General features: G+C 38.0%; 1 protein-coding gene across 7 annotated transcripts in view; it reads left to right on the forward strand.

Annotated features, from left to right (window-relative positions):
- The window catches only part of RALGPS2 (Ral GEF with PH domain and SH3 binding motif 2), a 144,452-nt gene that overhangs the window by 70,669 nt on the left and 58,865 nt on the right, over positions 1 to 14,918 (forward strand). For all 7 annotated transcript variants that reach the window (XM_080603497.1, XM_080603494.1, XM_080603500.1 and 4 more), the window contains 3 exons: positions 3,460 to 3,549; positions 7,397 to 7,489; positions 11,634 to 11,760. In XM_080603497.1, coding sequence (XP_080459623.1) covers positions 3,460 to 3,549; positions 7,397 to 7,489; positions 11,634 to 11,760 — 310 coding nt within the window. The remainder of the gene's footprint in view (positions 1 to 3,459; positions 3,550 to 7,396; positions 7,490 to 11,633; positions 11,761 to 14,918) is intronic.

The following is a 14,918-nucleotide window of genomic DNA, read 5'->3' on the forward strand; positions in this document are numbered from 1 at the left end:
AGCTTAAAATATTAGAGAAGCTTGTCAACTAGATTTGATGCATTTGAGCAGTTTTTTAAAGCAAAAATCCCCCTTGAAAAAGGCAAAATCTGTATGTTTTACTGTCACTGTGAAACACTTTTTTTTTTTAAATGAAATGGTAAGATTCCATAGGAAGGGAAAATTTGTGCTGTCTTGAATGGTGTAGTGTTTTGCTAAGTTGCCATCGAATATGGTAGTGAAATTTTTCTAGGGCTATCAGAAATTAAAAAAAAACCTGTATGGGGGAGAGGTGGTCATTCTTCTTTTGGAAACAGAGGCAGGGGAATGACATGGATTTTACTGCATCTGTAAAGATGCAAGGTCAGTGCTGTCTATTTTATGCTGCATCCCGTCTTTTTATGTAGCGTATTGGAATGTTTCCAGTATTTCAAAGAATGATCCAGAAACTCTATTAAAGAGAGAGAGTCTTGAATTTATCTACTGATTAACAGAGAAGGCATAATTAGTCTGGAACCGGTGAATGTGAGCTTAAAAGTGCCAGTATAGCAAAGCTATTATTTTAGAGAAAGCTCGGGATAATTTCAAAAGCTTAGACTGTGACTCTTGAAAGGTATATTCCAAAGTTGATCATGTTTTTATATGTTAATAGGGAGGAATATTACCACACAAATATATGGAAAAATAAAATGTAAGAGCAGTGAGAAAAGGCTTTAAACAAAATAACCACAAAATATCTATGGAACCATTCACGATAAACATGACGAAAGAACCTGGATAAGATATAGAAGTGGTTATTTGTGGCCAATTAAAACAAAAAGCTTTGTTTAACTTGTTTATTTTAAAATATTTGGAAAAATTAGATGGTGCTTTTTCAAGACATCAGTGAATGGAAGGCCAGCCAAAAAACAGTGTCAGTGCCAGCGAAAACACACCAAAGAGGAGTGGAGGTGGTTGGAATGGAAATGGTCACTGGCTTAATTCGTTCGCCTGCTTACTTTCACTTAAGGCATTGGAGAGCTCTGAGCTGAGAGGGAGGGTTTGGGGTTGGCTTTTTGTTTTGTTTTCCCGCAAGACCTTGGCAGTGCTGAGACCCCAGTCCGGCTGGGACTGGGACAGAAACCAGAGCTCACTGAGTAAACAGGAGTACTTGTGTGGTGCGGCACTTGTGTTACTGTGAGACTGATGAGCTTCGGTAGAAGTCAAGGCCAACATGCTCAATTGTTTGTTTTTTCTTCCTTACAAACACGCTCGAGCATTGTTCCATGTTTTGAGCAAGTGTTTCATAATCTGGCCTACTGCAAGCAGTCTCCTGTTCCCTCACATTTCTTTTTATCTGATCGAAGGCATGCGGGCCTGTGAAGCACAGCAGAGTGGTGTTGTCTCTGAGATTCTCTGCAATACAAAAACCTATGGTAAAACTTAAAATTTCTTTGATCTTCGAAGGGAAAGCATCTCTTTGGCAACTTACCACTCAAGGGGAAAGTTGGCTTTCTCAAGCTGTGTAACTGCAGCAGAACATCAAATTGAGGTGTAATTTTTTGGACAATACTTTGAAGTACTGCTGAATACTTCAGTATTTATGCATTTATTTCTTACATATTTTATAGTAACACTGTTTGCACAGGACCATTTTTTACATTTATCAAGGTAACAGTCTCTCAGGAGATGCTTTGTGTGTTTTATTTTTGTTGGTGGTGTTTTTTCAGATGGAAAAGAAAACTGAGTTCCCTGGCTTTTATTTCATGGCTGGTATGACTCTAGATAAACAGACCAAAGGAAAGCAGTTATGTAGGATATATGTGGGTTTTTAGTGTCTTATTTTGTAGCTCTTTTGTCTTCCAGTTTCAGAGCTCTTGTGTTTTGACATCTCAGTTCTCATCAGATCAGACTAACTTCACTGAAAATGTAATTTTATTTATTTATTTATTGGAGATGTGGATCTTCTGGTGATATTCTGTGTGAAGAACTGTCATACTGTACAGAGTGAAACAGGATAAATAGGATTTTTTTATTGAAATTTTGGGCAGTAACTTGCATATGCGTGTGATGTTAGTTTACAAGCAGTAGTTTAGAAGCATTAAAAATCGGAGCTGCACGACAGGTTGACAAGTGTTTACATACGGTAGCGTACATTTCTTTGTATGCTCCTTTCAGTAGTTTTGTAAATAGCAGTTATGCTGTGTCTTGCTAATCTTGCTAATCAGGTAATTAACAAATGCAGGAGGCATCCTTCATGCTGTACTGAATATGATGGCAATTTTTTGCATACTAGGTGATGTTAACTCCGTGAAATTTAACAAATGAGAATGATAGCACACTTTATATTAGACAGGAATTGGTTTAGTCATCAATAAGGTTACAAATAATAAACTCCAGGTTACAGCCTACCTGGATTTATGAATTGCTGTTAGGCTTTGGTATGAAAACCTTTTCATAGCTTATAAAAAGGTAACTGTCACTCTCATGACTACAAAAATATCTGTATTAAAAGCCTGTTTTCTGGGGTTCTTGTTTAAATGGGAGTGGAACTCTGCTGCCATAAAGTTTAAAATATTAGAGAAACCTATTACCTTAAAATATTAGAGAAATAAGGTAGGAAGGATTCCTACCTTATGTTCCAGTGTTCAGGTGATACCAGTTTATTTTCTTCAGAGGTGCTGAGAATTTGCAAGTGTCAGTAAACTGGAGCTGAAGCAGTTTAATACATCTATGAGTTGGGTAGTGTGGCTTTGTAGTCATGGAAAACCAGAAACAGAATATAGCTTGATTTGGAGTTTTATATTCCTTCATTCTGTAGACTCCCTTAATAAATTTTGTTCATGGTTTTATTTTCTTGGGAGAATGTTTTTGAAGTTTGAGGGTTTTGTGATTTGCTTTTTGTCTGACATCTCATCCTCAAACTTAGCCTGAAAATGAGTATGTTTGCGTAGATTGCATATAATGTTTTGGGTTTTTTTGAGGTGCTCTGTTGTCAAAAGGGTTTTCCTCATTAGAAAAGCAGACACCGGTGTCTTTGTACACAAGTAAGGGATATGACAGGTATTACAAAGACAAATTTAGCCACCCACGCACGTAGTGAGAAAAGCAGGCATCAGAACATGCTCTCCAACAAAATACTGGAATGCATTGTTACCTATAGAACTGGGGAAAGTGAAGAAAGTAACAAGATGCAAGGATCTTTCAATTCTAAACATAAATTGGGTTTATTAATTTGATTCAAACAACTGCTTGATCGTGTAATGGTAGATGGTATTGCGAGTGAGAATGAGTGGAATAACAGGAAAAAAAATCAAGGCCTTTTATTAGGGCTTGGGTTATATTGCTTGATTGTACAAGCATTTGAACCTTCTAAATTTGTTCATATGTTATAAATGGAACCTGAATGCTGTGAGACTTCAATGTGTTACTCGTGAAATTAATATACTAAAAGTGTAATGTTGATTCTCTGTTTTAAAAGGCATCTTTTCTTCTTTTTAGGTAAGCTTCTGGGTTGTCAGAGAGATTCTACATGCACAAACGTTAAAAATAAGAGCTGAGGTTTTGAGCCACTATATTAAAACTGCAAAGGTAAGGAATTGGGGGTGGGTGGGAGGGGAGACTGTGGGATTCACCGTGATGAAAGATCTTATACTTAGGCTGGTCAGTTCAGAAATACACGTAGGTAAATATTTATCTGACACCCAGTTTAGCTGTGGTTGTATCTTCTGACATGAATAGGTGCTTGGCTCATGCATGTAACAAAGTTGACAGAAATAGTGACAGAGCAAAGCCCTGAAATTGAAGCCTTTGTCGTCCCCCGTCCCCCCCCCCCCCCCCAAAAAAAAAAACTTAGCTAAGGAAACACAATGAAAACTTATTTCAAATATTCTTTATTAGATAATACAACTTACCAAATGTTTTCTGATGTTGGATAAACCTAAACAGTATTTATAGAATCAGTTCAAACAGTATCAGTCAGAACACAAATTGCTTCTATTACTGGAAGGGAGGAAGCATCTGTTATCTTTTTTTTCAATTGCGACATGAATAATATAAATCTAATATTGTTTTAAAAACAGTTTCAGAAGTGTATCTGAGCTCAGCGCTTTAGAGCTCTTATCCTTTGGTACCTTCCTAAAAGCCATTAGGACTGACATTCCTAAGAAAAGGATCAGGAAATCTTGACTCGGATTTAGATGAGCCAGAATCCTGGCCCTTCAGAGAGAAACTTACTCGTTCTGTGAAGAGTGGGATTCTTTCTTTTTGCTGCCTCAAAGTGGCTGCTACTGCAGATAACTTCTGTCACCATCTTGGATTATGTACTAAAAATGATTGAATTTTTTTTGTTGGTTACCTTGGTATCCATCTTGCAAATACATTTTGTCTTTATGCAGTTTTTTTTCCACAAAGTAAAGTTTTACCTCCATGGAGTTTGACTGCACAGACTGCAAGCTAATTTTGTAAGATTTGACAACCTTTGTTCAATAAATCGTGCCATGGTCATAGTGGTTGAGAATATTGAAAAATGTAGAGGCTCTAAGGGTATCTTTTAAATATCTTTTGATATCTGAAGAGTTAATGTACCTTCATGTAATATATTTTTTTAAATGAGGGGATTTTGTTTGATGAAATGGACATAAACAAATTTGCTTCCATAAACATAGGGAAGGCGTGCCCCTGTAGTGATCATAGTGCAGAACTGATCTTGGAAACAAAGCTGGGTCAGGCCTGGTTGTGGTCTTGCTCTGATGGGGCATTTTAGTCCCTGCTTTGGCCTCAGCACACTGAGCCTGATCTCATTTGTGGACTGTAGACAGCAATGCTTGCTGAAACTGCTGGTTTTGAGAGAGGATTTGTGCCTCAACAATTAAAGTCAATTGAGCGTCTCTTAGCTGTGAGTTGTAAAACTACAATTACAAAACCGGGGAAACACGTGGGGTGCTTTTATCTGTTAATTTATTTACTGTATCTATTATCTTGGCTTTGCTTACATATGGCTGCTAGCTTTGAGTTACTGCAGTTAGTGCCATTTTCTGTTTATGGCAAGGCTATTATCAAAGCACTAATTAACTTTTCAGAGAAGCTGTAAATCCCCTAGACTGAACTTTTTGTGCTGACAATCCATTATATAGCTAGCAGTCCTTTAATGGCATCTCATACTATATTGTTTTATGCATGAACTAATTGGACGTAATTGCATTCCCCTGAAGTTCCCAGACTATCTCGATTGGTTATGACTTCTGTTTCAATGCTGGCAGCAGCTAGGAAAGGCTTTTTATTTTTAATCAGCCATGTTACTGTTCTGCGTCCTTCAGAACAGCGAACTTTATCTTATTTTTGGGCAAGTGGGGGAGAAAAATAGATGCTTGTGTGAGTGGCTAGACAAAGACTGGCAATACTGTTTGGAAGGGGTAGGTCTATGGTATAGAGAACCATCTAGGTTGGAAAAGACCTTTGAGATCACCGAGTCCTGTCACAAACCCATGTCCCTCAGGGCCACATCTTCACATCTCTTAAATACCTACAGGGACGGAGACTCCCCCGCTCCAGTGCTTGACCACCCTCCCCATGAAGAAATTTTCCCTAATGCTCAGTCTAACCTCCCCTGGCACAACTTGAGGCCCTTTCCTTGTGTCCCATTGCTTGTTACATGAGAAAAGAGACCCAAACCCCTCCTTGCTGCAGTCTCCTGTCAGGGAGTTGCAGATAGCAGTGGGCTCTCCCCTCAGCCTCCACTTCTCCAGCCTAAACAGCCCTGGTTTCCTCAGCCACTTCTCACGTGCCTTGTTTTCTACTCCCTTTTCCAGCCTTGTTGCTCTTCTCTGGACATGCTTGAGCAACTCAATGTCCTTCTTGTAGAAAGGGACCCAAAACTGAGCACAGTATTTGAGGCGCAATCTCACCAGCGCTGAGGTCCTGGTCCTGCTGGCCATGCCATTTCTGACACAAACCAGGCTGCTGTTGGCCTTCTTGACCACCCGGGTACTCTCCTGGCTCATGTTTAGCCTGCTTTTGCCCAGCATGCCCAGCTCCTTTTCTGCCAGGCACCTTTCCAGGCCCTCTTCCCCAAGCCTATACTGCTGCATGGGGTTGTTATGACCCACGTGCAGGATTTGACACTTACCCTTGTTGAATGCCATAAAATCAGATGCACCCTATTGAGTTGTCTTATCCCTCTGCAAAGCCTTCCTACCCTCAGGCAGATCAACACTCCTGTCTAACTTGGAATCATCTGCAAACTTGCTGAAGGTGTATGCAGATGATCCCCTTATCCACATCACTGATAATGCTAAACAAAATTGGCCCCAAACATGAGCCCTGGGGAACGCCACTGGTGACCCGCCTCCATTCTCCCACCCCAGCCCATGTAACATTGCTTTTTACACAGACTTACTAAAGAATTAACCAAAGAGGGTGAGAGAGGTTCTTATTCAGCGGGTGTGGAAAGACTCTGGTAGTCAGTAGACATACCAGAACCATGGAGTTCCAGGCACACAGACTCAAATTCTTACTACAGTGACCCAATAGTTAGCATTAAACATGGCACTCCTGAGAAATACCCATGAGGACCTCATTCCTTAACACTGTACCAGAGAACCATCAGCCTTTAAAGAGGAGAGAGAATCATTTGGCCTGCTCCCAAACTGCTAGCTGGAAAACCATCCCTGCAGTTCTGCTTCTAGCCTCCCTTAACAAAAAAAAAATTCTGATATTCATCATTTATTCAGAACCTAGCTAAATCTTACTTTTGTGTTATCTCATGAAAGGCCTCCTAATGAGGACATCTTGGATAAGCTAAGTTTCAAGGAGGAAAAAAGACTGTCAGCTGTGTTTTGAGAAGCAAGGATTCCTCGTAATCTTATCATAAATTAGTTTTAGATTTTAGACCCCCAAAATTGCCTTTCAGTGAGCGAAGTACCCTAGGTACATGGCTTTTCAAATGTACCCTGCTTGACTTCATCCTGCATCAACTTTTCTAGGTGTTTTGATGTAGCCTTGGTAGCTCCATAAGCCAGTTGTGCAAAATATATTTACGATATTGAATGCTACCATAATCACATCATTCACAACTGTGTTATCCTTCTTGGCATGTTAAGTTTGAAAATTCTGATGAATTTTCAAAGAAAGGAATTTGTCAGGTTTGAAAATTTCTGGCATTTCTGGTATATGTCACAAAATGTATACATATATATATTTCTAGAACGTCTCTCTCTGGAAAATGAAATGGCTAGTGTGATATAATCCAAAACGGTACAGAAGCAACAATGAAAAATTAGAAGGTGCCATAAAAGTGATATGGCTGCACAGCATCTCACTATAATAAAATGTTCATTGTAGAACGCGCAAGACTTCTTTACTTTAGATTGTTATTCATTCTGTATTAACTGTTGACAGCACTTGGAATGTTTGTTTTTGTATACATTTTTGTCCTCAGAAACTGTATGAGCTGAATAATCTGCATGCTCTTATGGCAGTTGTGTCAGGCCTACAGAGTGCACCGATCTTCAGGCTGACTAAAACATGGGCGGTAAGTGAGCAGCAGGACATTGGAGAGATTTTAATTTATTCTTAGAAAAATACAACATTCTGTAGCTTATTTTCAAGGTTGCAATAATTATTACAGATATTTGTAATCTTCTTGTACTGTGTACATAACGTTTCTACCGCATCTTAAGTCTATGGTTTCCTGTTGAGTTTTTTTCCATTCTGGCATAGAAATATTTTCCTTTTGAAAAATAGCTCCCTACAGATTCTGCTAAATGCAGAGGCTTTTAATTTGGCCAGAAGCTATTTTGTATTTAGTTGCTGGAAAATTACGAATGCCAAAGTGGGTCATATTTTAATCATTTAGGGGTTTATGCTGTTGGAATTTTTTTGCTATGGAGAACAGATGTTCAGAAACTCTTGATTCAGTTTCCATAAAGAGATTTTTAGTTTCTTTTACTGATAACTAAGTATAGCAATCTTCATCAGAGTTTTCAGAATTATTTTCATAGTTATAGCAACTGCATGTTTTTAGATTTGTATAGTTAAGAAAGAATCGTTTTCTTGGGAAACGTTTTGACGTGTTTTCTGAATTAATTAACTAGAATCAATATTGTGCAGTTGCATCCATCATGAGTAGGACATTAGAAATAACTTCTGCTCATTGATACCTTCAAGTTAAGGAAACTGTGCTTGATTCAGTTATACGATGTGTGTGTATATATATATATGTGTGTGTGTGTGTATATATATATTGTAAAATCAGATGAACTGTGACATTTTCAAGTGTGATGGAAGTTATCAGGTGACTGAAATATTCCTGAGCAAGGTATCCATACAAATAGACAGCTAAAAAGAATGAAAAACTTTCTCTACATATGTCTACACATCCTTGTATATTACAAAAAGTGTTTTTTTCATCTTGTTTCCTTCCCCACCCAAGGCAAGAAAAACTGAATGATAATGTTGCTCAGCTGATAAATGTTAACAAAAGTGATTAAATCACTCCTGCCAAGATACTCACCTAGAATTCTGTGCACATTTTGCAAGTATGCAATTAGATAAGACTTCTTGTTTCAAAATACCAAAATCTCTCTAAGAAAATCTTTATGAAGTTAACACTTCAGAGTGTTCTCGAGGCTGACTTCTGTTTTTCTGTTTTTGTCATTGTGTTGTCTCTACAGCTTTGTGTAACTGTGATGCCAAATCGCTTTCTGTGCATGACTCAAAAAGAGTACCTGCTATACCTATGTGTTAATATAACCATACTAGTTACTACCATGATTATGCCATTCAGAACAGGGAGTTCCCGGTTTCTTTCCTACTTCGTCAACTAGAAGCAGTGGTTTGCAATTCTTAGGAAGATTGTTGTTATGCCACTGGCATATGTATCAGTTTTTAAACTTTGCCCTTCTTCCAACTTCTGAAATGCCAGGTAACCTCTTCCATGTTTCTGAAGGTGTTTTTGAATTCTATGGTCCCAAGCTAATCTATGCTTTTCATCATCTTTTATAAGCCTCTGCAAATTAAAGTTGCAGGATAGCTCTTAGCAATGTGTACTGCAAACTGATTTAGACATCTTTCTCTTGGAAGTTCAGCTTATAAATTCTTGAAGTAATTCTAAGCCTTTTGTTTTCTGTATAGTAAAAGCAAGAAAAGACATGTAAAAAGGCACACCAAGCAAGCCGCTATCATCACTTGATTGAGTTATACAACAGTGTTCCAGAACATTTAACAAGGGAGTGTTTCTTGTTCCTTTCTAAGCTAATTCATAGCAATTTGCAATCGACCTAACTTTTATAGTCAGGAAAATAGCTGCAAGTATACTTGCTCCCTAAAAAAGTCACCTTATGTGGTTGGACTCTAGAGTTGAAAGGAGCCATTAAATATTTGCTTGGTAATCTAATCTTCCTTTTCTTAAAAAATAAAAAAATAAAAATCATGCTATCTGACAGCATGTCTGAATATGTCTGAAATTTACTTGTCTCATCCATTGCCTGGACCCCCAATGAACTCTAGAGAGTAATAAATGCTTCTAATATATGATTTACCGTATTCAAAGCTTGAATCATGAACTTCTCCAGGAACGTGCTTCTCTCTATTTAATGTAAAAGAAGCTAGATGACTAACTTGGACTTAAGCAATATAAGCAAATAATCATTAGACAGCTGAAATTAGGTGTGGTGAATCCTGCCCTGCTCTGCCGGCACCCTGAAACCTCAGCTCTCCTTTCTTCCATTTCAAAAGTTGTTTCCAGTGCTGGCATGCTGTAAAGCAAGGAGCCGTCTGGCAGTCTCTGAACCCTTCTCCTACTGTAAGCTGTCAGCCTTGGCTTTTGTTGTCTGCCTATGTACATCTCTTTACTGTTCTTTGCATCCTCAGAGCCTAATATACCAAAAGAGACAGCGGAAATATTATTTAGAAAAAGAAGCAGTTCCAAAACTGAAGAAATAATAATTAGGTCCTTACTTCTCCTCAGAATAACACCTTTTGTTTTGTCAGGCTCTCTGTACATTAATGCAGGAACTAGACACAGGATGTGAGTCGCACCAGAAGCACAAAAGAAACTTACACAGGCTTTACTTGTTTAGAGATTATTCAAAGAGCCTGAAATGATCTATTCAACTTGAACAAGACTGTGCAATTCAGTGCGTTTTCAGGAAAATCCAGTTAATTTCATTCAAGTCTGAGTTTAGGCCATTACTATTCCTGTTAGTCTTGCCATACCTTCCAGTCCAAAAAAACAACAGAAAGCCTTCCAGACATGCAGCGGAGACAAAATGTTTTAGAATATTGTTGAAGGAAGGCTCATCTAGGCTGTTTAAACTGCAACCATCTTTGAGGAGATAAACTTCAAACAATAAATGTTACGTTCCAGTGGCTGGAAAGAAGTTATGCCTGTTGTTCTTTTGTCCTGGAAATGAATTTGAGTTGTTGCTCATCAGAATATTGGAACCAAAGCTAACAATGTTCAATTAATTGTTGAAATGCAAAAGACCAGCACATGTTGGAAAACAATTCACTCTTGAAAAGTGACTTTCTTCTGAAAGCCTGTGTTCAATTTGCTGGTGTGGCTATCCTTATGAAGACTAAGGTATGGGAAACGCAGGTAGAAAAAAGTTATTTCAATAGTGAAATTACAGCTTTAGAAAAGGGGCGTTTCCACTTCTATCATGTTCACATAAGGTGATCTTCTTTTTGAAAGAGAAAAGGGAATAAAAAGTGATCAGCACCTTGTAATTTTGCACTACTGAGGATCTTGTCGGAGAAGTTTGAGGGGGAGACTCAAGCACTGAGTCTTCTCCCAAAATGTTCAGTATAAACATCTTATACCCTTCTTTAAACTTTGGCTTTAAGTTGAAATAAAGCCTCTGATGTGGTTTTGCAACAGTAGTGCAGTTAGATATTTCAAAAATATTTTAGTTTCTCAGTCTTGTAAAGAGCGCTTAGTTTCTGTTAATACTGTCAGAGGAAGGTGTTGGGGTGGGGGAGAGTGGACACAGAAGATCCAGGGCTTGCTTTTGTGTTCTAAGTGACAGCTCCTCTAGTAATAAGATCCAGTAAAATTGCTAGTTAGCAGAACAATAAGTGCAGCCTGTATTCCAGTCCGTAATTCCTTTTGTGGAGAAAAATGGATCAAATCTTTACTCTTAATTGTAGTTTAATAAAAGATATTTTTTCAAATCTTAATGATACTGCTTTGCTCTTTGGAAAACTAATTTGTTAAGAGTTTTCAATTGAATAAGAACACATTTTGGAATTTGGGTTTTTGTGGAACTGGATTGGTATAAAACTCAGTACATCTAATGAGAAAACAGTAACTTATGGATCATTACAGCGAATAAATTACTACTTTAAAACACTGCAGAAGTGGGCAGCATGTGAACTTGTGCTGTGTTTTGGCTAGATTAGTCTTCGGAAAACTTGTATTATTTCATAAAGATCCTGCAGGACACCAAAGTTTATATTTGACTAATTCTCTAGAAGGCTTATCTAAATTTGCTGCCAAAATAGCTACTTTTCTCTGTTAATCCTCCAAGTACTCATCGTTAAAGAGTAAATGCTGTAATCTTGAAGCAGTCATATTTAACAACAAAAAATATGGGGAAACAAATCTATGCATTTAAGGGTAAAAGAAATCATAGCAATCAAACTTAACCTCATTTGGTTTTGCCTTTTTTTTGTAGTTATTGAGTCGGAAGGATAAAGCCACCTTTGAAAAGTTGGAATATGTTATGAGTAAAGAAGATAACTACAAAAGGCTTAGAGACTATATCAGCAGCTTGAAGATGACTCCATGTATTCCCTATTTAGGTAAGCTGAAGAAACACTAATGGAAAACATGCTTCTCCGATGATTACAGAAACTAAACGCTATCTTTTAAGCATGCATGAAACTATTTTGATGCTTCAGTGAAGAATATAGAACCTTATAGAAACTTCACTAGTTTCAGAAGAAAACTTCTTTTAAACCTCACAAACACTTCAGGTTTTACATATAGTATCATTTTTCTAGGAAACTATTTTCCCATATGCTCTATAGATATACCAATTGACTTCTGGAGAACTACTTAAATTGTTAGGCTTGCTAGCACTCTTCAAGAGCAAAATATTTGAATGTTACAGTAATTCAGGGTTTTAATTTATGAGCAGCGATAAATCACCAGCCTCTGAGATAAATAAATGTAGGTCTTTGGGTTTGGAACATGCTAAAATCTGCAACTGTTGTTGCATTTAATTATATTAAACTGACAAGTGAAAATGGGTTGATAGTACTGACTCACATTTATGAAATAATGATGGGTCAGTGATATTCCTTTGTATCTTGAAAGCTATATAAATAAATATATTTATTGATTGGTTTTAGTATTACTCAGTATCTGTTTTATTTGGTTTAAAGTGATGTGTGCTCTTATAATGTAGCTTTTCTTTGGTATCATAAGATGTCAGTAATTAAGGAAGAGTTTACACATTTTTTCCTTTTTCCAGGGGGAGAAAAAGTTGATATTTTTGTAGATACCAGGTGCTCTCGCACCTAAATTCAAGATGACCTCCTGTGGTCACTGAAGTTCATTAACCTGTGATCTCTTTGTTCATGACGACTGATACTTCTTTTACTCAGCGGGGCTATTATTTCTTTTTTTGTGATTAAATAAATAAAAACTTGATAGCTTTTTTAAGCTGTGATCAATAGTTCATCACAATACTACTTCATTTGCTTCGTAGCTTGATGCGATAAACATTACCGTCATTTGGTGTTTAGTATCTGGAAGACCTCTAAAACGCATATATTCAGTTTTTGTGGAGTTGCAGGGATTTTATGTACTTTGTACTAGAAAAAAAATACTTCGCTCTAGAGAGCCAATAATAATTTTAAGGACAAGCTGTCCTATAGAGTTTGTCATTCTGTCCTCATTTTTCACTTCCATGTTACATCCCTCCCAGAAAAATCCATCAGTTCCAACATGATCTTAGCAGCTGTTAATTTCCTGTGTTTTCGAGTATTCAGATGTTGGTAATTGTTCATGCCTAAAATGGAGCTCTGAAAGACTCAGCATGAGCCCATTTTGTCTGAAGTGCAAGTGTGAGAAGTGTCAGCGTGGCACACGATCACATACTACCCCAGCTGTTGACATAGCTGTTTGAACTAGGCTTGAATTAAAAGGGGCAAAGAAACCAACCAGAGTGTGATGTGATTAAACTTACCATTTTGTGGCTTCCCCTTCCATGTGCACATGTGTAAGACATGCGGACTCTGTATGCTTCTGAAATGGAGTGTCTAGCTGTCCAGAAGCTTTTTACCTATATGCTGTGATTTATGAAATGTGAAGCCAGGCTCAAATTGTTTCCTTGCCAATTAAAAAGTCTCAAGCCAACCCGCTCTCAGATTTTTCCAAGTCTCATGATACTCTGTCCCTTGCCATTATGGTCTTCTGCAACTTACTGCTATACAGAGAAATCTTCAAGTCTGGGTGTATTTGGTGTCCGACGTTTTTAAAATGCTGCCTTAATACCTGCAAGTGTATAATTAAAAGAAGATGAAAATGTTGGAAAGCAATGGTTTAAGTTTTGTTCTGTTACAGATGTTTTCCTCTTTATATGTGAGAAAACTTTTGTGCAACTTTTGGTTTAGAATAAGCTTTAGGATTGACTTGATAATTTATGGAAGTCAAATACATATTTTTCTGCTTAGAAAGCAGGAGGGGGTTAATGCTTTTTGCTGTGACCAGCTGTAGTTAAAGAACGTTTTGTGGCCTGGTTTCGTATAGCATGAATTCTCACTAAAGACATAGAGTGTTCCTCAAACCTTTTTCTTAAATTCTCTAGAGAAATACGAAACGCCTAGTGATGCACTCCCTCTCAGATTAATTTTGTAAGATTTAAGTATGTGGCAAAAAGAACAAAATTGCTTTGCAACTACAGGCATGATAAACATGGATCTATCTTGGAAGGTTGGCTATTGAGTCCAAGTTTTCTCATTTGATCAGAACTTTAATCTCCAGTAAGACATGAGTAGATTTGCAGAAGTATTACTTATAAAATTCTGTTCCCGAGGCATTTCCATTAATCTAAGTGTTGTATGGAACAGAAGTAACCCAGCTTGCTTGCTTACGGTTTTAAGCTTCCAGCTGTAAGTTACAATTCCCGAAAGGAAGGGTTTTCTGCTGTTGCTTAGGGTATCAGAATCATATACAGGGCTATTGCTGCTCCTTGTTTAAAATGCTTATCAAAGTCCGAGTCTGCTGTTTGAAATTGCGAGTGTGGCATGTGCTGGAGAGGGGCTAACCATAAGGTCTGTTTCCTTTCCCAGAGAAAGAAGGGTTGGGGCAGGGGTCCCTTCAGGGGTGATGCAGAGATACCAAAGTTGCTGTTCTCCTTTAAACTGCTTTTTAGAAGAGTGCAGAGAATCGAGTCTTCCACAGAGGAGCATTTATCATTGCAAACCCTCGCCAGAGTAATGCTGGCCCAGGTTGAGAAGGACTCTGTTTGGAAGGTCATGGGGAAAGGGAGCACATTAAGGGATCTCAGCTGGGAATACTGGGATGAGTGTTTTACCCTTCAGAGCTCACTAGACTTGCCACGGCACCAAATGTTTGCGTGGAGCTTTTTTCTCGACTGTCTTAGCATTGTAGTGTAAAGCTTAAATGTTTTCTTGTGTGGTCTTTGTGATGGAAATGCTTTTTGAGCCACAGAAGTACTGATTGTTTTCTTATTACTTACCACAGCTTGCTTGCCGTGGACAAGGTAAAGATGTTCTTCTACACTTAACTAGGGGGAAAAAGAAATAAAAGTTTTTCAGTTCCTTGCAGCAATGAGAAAAGTGACTTGATTTCCAAGTTCTAGAAGTGCAGGCAAAGAGCAGCACATCGGTACAGGCTCGCTCACTTAAATAGGAGAGCGATGTTAGGTGTGCGATGGCAATAAAAGTGTGCAGCACGAAGTCATTACCTGCTCTGGGGTAGGTCATCACTG

Source organism: Anser brachyrhynchus (genome assembly GCF_964034855.1).
Source record: "Anser brachyrhynchus genome assembly, chromosome: 8".
NCBI classification, from domain to species: domain Eukaryota; kingdom Metazoa; phylum Chordata; class Aves; order Anseriformes; family Anatidae; genus Anser; species Anser brachyrhynchus.